Genomic DNA, 10000 nt, shown 5'->3' with positions numbered 1-10000 from the left:
ACTTTTGGGTGTGAATTTTACATGAATAGAAGCTTTTTTTAACAATTTTTATTCTGAGAATCACCTGCGTAAGTTACACAGGTGTGCAAATTACATGGGTTTTAACTGTACTTAGATTAGTGAAGAACTCCAGATAATCTTTTGGTAGGGTCCATGGTTATGGTTCATCACAATTTTATATTGTAAACCCGTGGATGGGCTCCAGGCAAACTGGTTTTCACATAGTGGTATATATGTGTGTTAAAGGCGGCGAGCTGGCAGAAATGTTAGCATGCCGGGCGAAATGCGTAGCCGTATTTCGTCTGCGTTATGTTGTGAGTTCAAATTCCGCCGAGGTCGACTTTGCCTTTCATCCTTTCAGGGTCGATAAATTAAATACCAGTTACGCACTGGGGGTCGATCTATGTCTGTCCTTCTTTGTCCCCTCTGTGTTTAGCCCCTTGTGGGTAATAAAGAAATAGGTATATATGTGTTTGTGTGTGTGTGTGTGTGTGTGCAAAAGCAAAAATGCTAGTTCTTAAGTCTCTCTAAGAGATCCACTTTAACATGGATGTCTGTTTGAGTGGACTCTACTGTGATTTTATTTAAGCCCGAGAGGACATCTCCTCTAACTGGTTAACAAGGCAAACAGGAAAATGAAAATTTTCTGGTATAATTTATTCTCCATTACAACTGTTTCATTTTGTTAATGTGTGTGTGTGCACATGCGTGTGTGCATGCGTATGTGTGCATATCATTGTGTACCTACTAACCTTCCAAATATTGCTCTGGATAGCACTGACTTCATGCCTCATCTACTCAAAGCAACAGACTGGAATTTGGTGTTAGTAAGCAACACTGAATTCATTTCTGTTGTAAGCCCCTACACAAATATTCCATATGAGTTAGAAATAACAGCTTTCAAATACTGGGTAGAAAATCATAAAGGTAACTTCCAAATTTACCATGAAGTTTAGATTAGATAATGTCAGTTATAATTTTTAAAACAGCACATTCTTTTATTATAGGAAAAACTTCCTACAAATTAGAAGTACAACCATAGAAGCCAACCAAGTTTGCTCAAAGACATGCCAACTCAGTGATGGGAAGCATAGAAGGAAAACTGTTGCATGAAGCGGAAGAAAACTATATAACCAATTTTAGAAGATATATACAAGACTCATGAAAAAGATTACTTGACTATTTTAAAACGTGGACAAAATTAGTAATTTAGAAGAACTCAGTGTCCTTCTAAAAAGTTTAAACCAAACTCTGAAATTGACAACAAAGATGATCACTATAATAAATTACCACACCTGGACATAAAAGTGATTAAGAATAACACCAACATCACAATGGATATATGTTAAAGTGGATCTCTTAGAGAGACTTAAGAACTAGCATTTTTGCTTTTTCACACACACACACACACAAACATATATACCACTATGTAAAAACCAGTTTGCCTAGAGCCCATCTACAGGTTTACAATATAAAATTGTGGTGAACCATATCTTTGGACCCTACCAAAAGATTATCTACAAAGACATAGACACATATCATCCCTAAACTTGAAATCATACCCACCCATATACCACACATAAAATTTATTATTGCATATTTTCTATCCAGGAAAAATTTGTATCTTCACTGAAGATGTAACTACCTGAGGAAAATGACATATAGAACTCAAAGGATTTCTATTTATAAAAATATTCACCCCATTCCCTCCTTGAACAAAAGAATACACAAGTGAAAAATGAACACATATACAACCACTTCATGCAATGCAAGAGAGTGAACCAAAAGACTGGGATATAGAAACTTTTGTAATGACATATAATCCACTTAATGAAATTACTCAATGTCACTAACTCAAACTGTCTCATTATCAGGCAAAATAATAAAATTAAAGGACACAAATAATTAAAGGATACAATTACTAGCTGGAACACTTGGTCAAAGAAAATGATAATTGAAGAACTTGAGACAATTACTGACAAAGGCAAAGTTTAAAGTGAAGAACAACAATAAAAATTTCACAGTATTTGTGATGCTGGTTGTAGTGTATTTCTGTTTTTACTTGCTGGTCATTATATCAACATAAAGATTAGAAAGAAAGTATTTTCAAGTGCAAATTCGAACTGTATAACCAAACCTCTGTTTTACTCAATGAAATGACAGACTTGTTCAAATACATGTATTGGTCAGACTGGAAATTCATTATAAGAGGAAATGCAAGTAAACTGGGAACAAATTGGGAACTATAGTCATCAGACAGATCTCCATAAGTGATCAGTTTCTCATTTCTATTATACAGTAATACCACCTAGTTATATTTATCACCACCATGTTAATATTAACCAGAAATTTAATGCAAAATACAAGTATCTGAGAAAATAATTAATAAAAAATAAAATGTGAAAATCCAGCTATATTGAAATTACAATGGCATACAAACACACTGGTTTGGAACAGGATTCTGTTTCATATATTATAAAAATATATTACTTATATACATATTCTGAATGGTGACATTCTAACATATCTTTTGATATGAATCCTATGTGCATTGAATTTTAAATAATTTTCATTAAAAGTGAAAATGGAGAAAAATGAGACACATTTTCATCACTTGATGCACTTTTATTTCTAGAAAAAACAAACAAACAAGAAACACTGCAAACAACAACAATGTGTGTATGTTTGTATTTATGTATGTATATGTGTGCATTTATTTTTGTATGTATGAGAAACAGCTTTTCTTTTAAACTAGTATTAAAGACATGAATTTATTCAAGCTTTAAATTTTTTATAAAGGTGTTTTATCATGTTTTGATATGAACCCCTTACAGCTCATTTCCAACAATTAGGTCCCTAAATCCATCATAATTATCAATGTTTTAAGCCTTTCACAGTTTCAACAACAGAATGGAAACTGCTTTTGGCTTGTGTCACAGCCTCACTATTATGGAAGGCAAACATTTAGACCTTTGGTTGTTTTGGTAAGGTTTTGAAATTTGATCATTATACATATTTCTTCTGCATTAGAAATTTGATACATTTCAGTTCAATGTCATTTTGAAGGAGAACCAGCTACAGAACAAATGTTATGGCATTGAAAGCCAGAGAACTTTCTTGCCATACTGTAAGGTAATGCCAGTAAATACATAAGAAATAGATAGACAGATAGAGAGATAGATAGACAGAGAGAGAGAAGGGGGAGAGAGGAGAAAAGATAGAAAGAGAGTGAGAGATTCATTGATGTAGTTCCTTGAATTTTCCATTGTAGCCATTTGTATATTACGTTATCTTCATCAATAAATTCCATGCAGTCTTTAAAATGAAAGCCATATGTTTTAAGACTGAGTTTTCATGACTGCATAACCCACAATAAAAGACAGAATTCTATGGCTTCCTCTTCAATTCACTATTTCTTCCAATAACTATGTCAATTTCATACGACCACTTCAGTAGAGCTGACCAAAGCAACTGAACTACACAAGCCAAAATCTCATTCTGTTTATTTCTACAATTAACTGAGCAACAGCAATAAGATCTTCTTGTCATTCAAGCACTTCCAAACTCTTCTAAATTTTTATCCTTTGGACAATAGGGATCAATCAAAGAAAAAGGTTTCTTATATCTTAGGAGATTAGCCACTTTCCAGTTAGATACTTTCTACTTGTAATCATTTAACAATGGGGTAATATTGGACAGAGTCAACTGATGAAAGTAGAGCTATGAGCTGCTCAGGGTCACAACATAATGATTGCAGTATTAATGTAAGGTTTGACACCGTCATTATGTCATTCAGCATTTTGACACAAAAAGAAAAACAATACACATTTTTAAATCAATTCTTAATTTTTGTTTTCTAGAAGCATTTGTGTTTTACACACACACACAGACACGTGTGTGTGTGTGTGTGTGTACATCGTACAATATGATCTGAACTTCTAATGTTATCTTAGGTATATTTAGCCCTGGTGGAGCCCATCCATCTCAAGCTTAATTATTAGCTGATGTGTTCCAGAAAGAGAGAAAAGGTCAAACAGAAAGAGGAGAGAAACGATTCCAGCAGATGACTGGTGTTGTATTTATCAACTCAACCACAAAAGGATGGAACACAAAGATGGCCTCATCAGTATTTGCACTTGGAGTACAATAGGCCAGTGAATACCACAAGGCAATGTCTGGTGTTCTGACACTTCTTCAAATTTACCACATAACATATGTGCATGCATGCATGCATGTGTGTGTGTGTTTGTGTGAGGTGGTGAGGGTTGTGTATGAATGCATGCACACAGTTTCGGTCAACGAAATTCTACTCACAAAGCATTAATCACCCTTAGGCTACAGTAGATGCAGCACAGCAGGATCAAACCCAGATCCCCATTGTTGTAAATCAGAACTTCTCAACAACATGGCTAAGCTTGTGCTTATCTACAGAATAGCTTCTTATTATCTGTAACAAATATTGTAAGATGTCAGATACAACTATTAACAGCAGGAATTACATGGGTAGAATCCAACTCAACAACATAAATATATTTATAGTAATAGAGTTTGATTTCCAAACCATTGTCATGTGATAACTTTTCCAAAGAACACAGGAAATAAAACCAACTTGTTTTCATGTTACAATTACAGAATAATAGTTTGGCACCTTCTAATAAGTGAAACGGGTGGATGGTAGTAATCTAGAAAACATCACAATATTCTTGTTTCACTTAGGCAAAGATTGACAGACGAAGATTAACAATAACCAGAGTTAAGTTACAGAATAATACTTTAGAAATCAAAATTAATGGATAACAAAAATATTTGATATCAATAGTAAAGGAGGAATATTTAGTCACTGCACAGAATTTTTCTCATTGACATTTTACATGTTTTTATTCATTGGTGGTGGGAGATTTTAGCAAGGGTAACATCTTTTTTTTTTAAGAGTGACACGTACTTCCTACTGATTTGTTTTGCATATTTATATGTTTATATAATGTTACACTTGTTTTATATGGTATTACCATCGATAGATGTCCATTTCATTTTTTACCCCATCAAATATGAAGTTAGTGAGGGAAAAACTAAGAAAAGTTGGGTCAATATATAAACCTTTCCCCAAGCATGATATATCAGTTGTGCTTAGATTTGAACTGAAGACTATGTACTTTACAACATTGTATCTTCACATCATAGGTATTTTATTACAGTAAAAGATATAATATATATAAAAACCAACAATGAAAAACAGCACTACATCAAACTTGGACCCATACCCCCTTTATGTATCAGAGTATTGTGCTATTAGTAACTGAATGGTCCAAGTAAAATAATTCTCTCTTTACAAATGATTTGATAGAATTAAAAGCAAACTAGACACTCGATAAACACTCAAATCATAAATTTAAAACATTTCTACAAAAAAGAAAGAAAAAAAAAAGATTTGCATCAATGAAGAAAATCTGTTTTATAATTTTTTTCACTTTCTGTTTCCAAAATATATAACGTATACAAGAGGTTAATGAAACAAAATAACAACCACTAATTAACAATAACAACAGCTGTAATAGCAGCAGCAACAACAGCTACAACTCCACCACCACCACCACCACCAAGAACAACAACAACAACAATGATGACAACAACAAATGCAACATCAGCAGTAAACCAAAATACTAAAATCTCAAAGAAGCAAACCAAATGCTATATACAAATATCTGTTGGTACAATAAAGGAAGCAAAGTAAAATGTGCATTTCCTTTAATTGATTAACTTCAGGGCCAACTAAAGCTAAATCAATTAAATTCATTTTAGGAGATTACTGCTACATGTATCTGTGTACATGCATTCACGTATGTATGTATTTTGTCCAGGGAGAGAAAGGAAATGTCCATTTTTTTTAAAGTTGTCAAAAGACAGCAATGGCTCAGGTGTGTCGAAAATAAAATTTACTTTCTCCCACATTATACACATAACAAAGAACAGATGTTGCTTAAGGTTTAGAGAATTGGTGCTATTCATTCATTCATAGACATACATTACACACATATATACATACATTATATATATATACATACTTAGCTTGTGTATTAAGGCTACCCTTGGTTTCATGCTAAGGAATACCTCAACAATTATCAAGCCTACCACATGGAACATCAGTGTTTGTCTCCCCTTTGATTTTTTGGATTAAAACAAAATGGAGACTAACTCTGATGCTTCCATGTGATAAGCTACATAATTGTTGAGGTGTTATTTTTCATGAAACAATGGTTGCCTTAATATACAAAAAGAATCTTTATCCACCAATTCAATACTGAGCACTGGCTCTCATTGTTCAATATTTATGCATACTCTTTTACTATTTTACTCTTTTACTTGTTTCAGTCATTTGACTGCGGCCATGCTGGAGCACCGCCTTTAGTTGAGCAAATCGACCCCGGGACTTATTCTTTGTAAGCCCAGTACTTATTCTATCGGTCTCTTTTGCCGAACCGCTAAGTGACGGGGACGTAAACACACCAGCATTGGTTGTCAAGCAATGCTAGGGGGACAAACACAAACATATACACACACACCCATACATATATATACATATATACGACGGGCTTCTTTCAGTTTCCGTCTACCAAATCCACTCACAAGGCATTGGTCGGCCCGGGGTTATAGCAGAAGACACTTGCCCAAGATGCCACGCAGTGGGACTGAACCCGGAACCATGTGGCTGGTTAGCAAGCTACTTACCACACAGCCACTCCTGCACCTATGCATATATATATAAATACATACACACATACATACATTATGGTAAAAAATAAAATGATAGAAGATATGTTCAATAGATGTAGTAGACTTCATTTGCTCATTTGATATTGAGAATTCACTCAGGCACTAATCAGGGTGTCTCACCATATGCCGTCCTACAGGAAACAAAATCATAGTTTCTGAAGAACTGACTGAGTAGTGAAGGGATGAATAATCTGCTTTGAAATAATGTGTGAGTGCACGAACAATTGAGAGGGAGGGGGTGATGGAGAGAGATAGGCAGAGAGGGAGGGAGAGAGAGAGAGAGTGTGTGTGTGTGTCTGTGTCTGAGTGTGTGTCCATGTGAGTGGAAAGGTAAATTTTGGAAAGGTAAATAATCTTTGGTAGCGTTTAAGCCAAGGACAGAGAGGTATAACGTCAATACTACAATACACTTAATGTGAAAATTAAAGCCTGTTCCTACTTAAAAGAGAGGAAAACAGTGTAATCAGCAAAACCAATGCCACAGATACAACAGTTACTCTTTTACTTGTTTCAGTCATTTGACTGCGGCCATGCTGGAGCACCGCCTTTAGTCGAGCAAATCGACCCCGGGACTTATGCTTTGTAAGCCCAGTACTTATTCTATCGGTCTCTTTTTGCCAAACCGCTAAGTGACGGGGACGTAAACACACCAGCATCGGTTGTCAAGCAATGCTAGGGGGACAAACACAGACACACAAACACACACACGCACACACATATATATATACATACATATATACGACAGGCTTCTTTCAGTTTCTGTCTACCAAATCCACTCACAAGGCATTGGTCGGCCTGGGGCTATAGCAGAAGACACTTGCCCAAGATGCTACACAGTGGGATTGAACCCGGAACCATGTGGTTGGTTAGCAAGCTACTTACCACACAGCTACTCCAGCGCCATTATTTAGAGATACGTAACTGGTGGCTCGGTTTCTATAAACTTCTATGGTTCGTTATTGTTGGAACGACTGAACAGTGATGGATAACTGGACACAGTACGGGAGAAACAACTACAATGCTGGTAGTTTGTAATACTGTAACACTGTTACAGCTGAGACACTTAACTCTCATTGGCCAAAGGCACCTTGTTACAAGTAGTCTGTGCCATGTGGCATGATGCAGTTGTGACTTCAAAATTAATAACAAATTAGCTGGCTGGCATGCTGTGCTCAATTCAATTTTTCTGCAAGAGAAAAGTTACATTCAAAAGAACTAACATCTAATCCAACATGGTATTTTGTGGACTAGAGAGAAGTACTGGCCTAGTGCATTACAGAAGTCTATGAAAGGAAATAATAATAATAATAACAACAACAACAACAATATAATAAACACTTTGATGCAGTACAAAGCAGTAGCTCTGGTGGCTTCTGATCTTAACTGTTCTGCTTGACATAAAAGGTGGGCTACAACTAATATTCTGCTCAATACCACAGATTTGCTTGTCAGTTGTTTGACTTTAACCAGTTGAGCATGTCCTTTGATGGCTGACAATGTGCACCGCTGATCACGAGCAGAGGTGGTGGGGGAGCATCATAGCCATGTGTTGAGAGGAATTCTTTGGGGTCTGGATAATTCACCTCTGGAATCATGGGTGTTTTGTTCAACACCTTTGAATAACCCATATTCAGAGGGATGGGTTACTCGACCAGAAGAAAATTCTAACTGGGCCCCACATGCAAGGTCATGCGCTGTTTATCTTGATATGAGATCACCACGCGCACATATGGTTGTGATGTATGTGCCTGGTGTACCCTTATCAGACAGGTAGTCATGATGGGTATACTGGGCTTCATATATTTTACCCCAGTGTCACTCTGACAGCATGCACTGCTCTCTCTCTCGATAATAATAATAATAATAATAATGATAATAATAATAATAATAATAATCCTTTCTACTGAAAGCACAAGGCCTCAAATCTGGGGGAAGGGATTAAGTCAATTACACTGACACCAATGCATAACTGGTTCTAATTTTATCGATCCTGAAAGGATGAAAGGCAAAGTTGATCTTGGCAGAATTTGAACTCAGAAAGTAAAGTTGGATGAAATGCCGCAAAGCATTTTGCTGGGCATGCTAATGGTTTTCACAGCTCACCGCCTTATTATTATTAATGATAACAATAGTAATGATAGTAATAATAACAACAACAAGAACAACAACAAAAACAACAATATCAACAGCAACAATTGTTTTAACATAATTTGCTTTAAGCAAATAATAATAATTGATAAAGGGACACAACTCGAAATGCCCATGTGCACCAAAATCTTACGAGCTGTTGTTGAGAGAAAAGTTTACTACTGTAGGCAATAGAAACACTGTAAAAATGATGTTTGATTCATTAATTTTCAGTGCGGAGTTCAATTCCTACTGCAAAGTAAAGACACAATGTCTTATCTGGGGTGAGATTTATCTCCCACGTGATTAGTGTAACAGACAGCAGGATCAAGGATTTTAGTACTTTGAGCAAAAGGATTGCCTACAAGGCATAACAGAATGAGTTGTTTGGTCTGGTAAAGATTTGAATTATTGACAAAGTTGTCTGAAGTACTGAACATTATTACCTCACAGATACCCAGTCCCTTAATAACAAAAGCTTCAAAATACAAGAAACACAGAAAATACATCATCATCAATGAATACAAATGTACTAGAACGGGATAATGACTATGCCATAACATGCAATATCAAACTGCTACAATACAGCATTTACAATATACAGCATGCAATATCACCAATACCAAAGCAAGTCTACTGAGAAGCACTGCACAACGAATATATCTGTCCAAAACTAAGTCTGTATTCTGCTGCTATTCTCTGGTTCCTGAATTGTGGACATAGCAACAAAGTGAAACTTTAGTTTCAAACAAAAGTACACACAAACCCTTACTCCATACATTGAGTACATTTTTTGCTCTGTTTTGTGCAGCCATACAAACAGCCATCTGTCATACATATATACATACTTACAGTGACTTATACGACACAAAATTGCCATACTTACCTCAGTAAGTGACTTTCAGTTGTTGAATATGAAGTAAAAAATCTACAAAGAAACTTAACTAATTAAGCAATAAAATCTTCTAAGTTTTTTTTTTCTATAATTATATAATTATAAATTTTTCTCTTTATTATCATTTTGTTTTTGGTGTTTTTACTTTTACTTCGAATTTCAAAACCAAATTTGTAACTGTTAAGGTACCTGTTAATCATAACTATA

The 10000-nt window shown here is 35.3% G+C and overlaps 1 protein-coding gene across 10 annotated transcripts in view; it reads right to left on the bottom strand.

Annotated features, from left to right (window-relative positions):
* LOC115219722 (N-acetylated-alpha-linked acidic dipeptidase 2) overlaps positions 1-10000 on the bottom strand; it is a 785126-nt gene that overhangs the window by 305982 nt on the left and 469144 nt on the right. For 6 of the 10 annotated variants that reach the window (XM_036509422.1, XM_036509419.1, XM_036509418.1 and 3 more), the window contains one exon: positions 9785-9826. The exons of the other annotated variants lie outside the window; for them this stretch is intronic. In XM_036509422.1, coding sequence (XP_036365315.1) covers positions 9785-9826 — 42 coding nt within the window. The remainder of the gene's footprint in view (positions 1-9784; positions 9827-10000) is intronic. 10 annotated transcript variants of the gene reach the window in all.

The sequence above is a fragment of the Octopus sinensis genome, linkage group LG15 (genome assembly GCF_006345805.1).
Source record: "Octopus sinensis linkage group LG15, ASM634580v1, whole genome shotgun sequence".
NCBI lineage: Eukaryota > Metazoa > Mollusca > Cephalopoda > Octopoda > Octopodidae > Octopus > Octopus sinensis.
The sequence above is the reverse complement of the archived record's forward strand: the minus strand, read 5'-3'. Positions and strand labels throughout refer to the sequence as shown.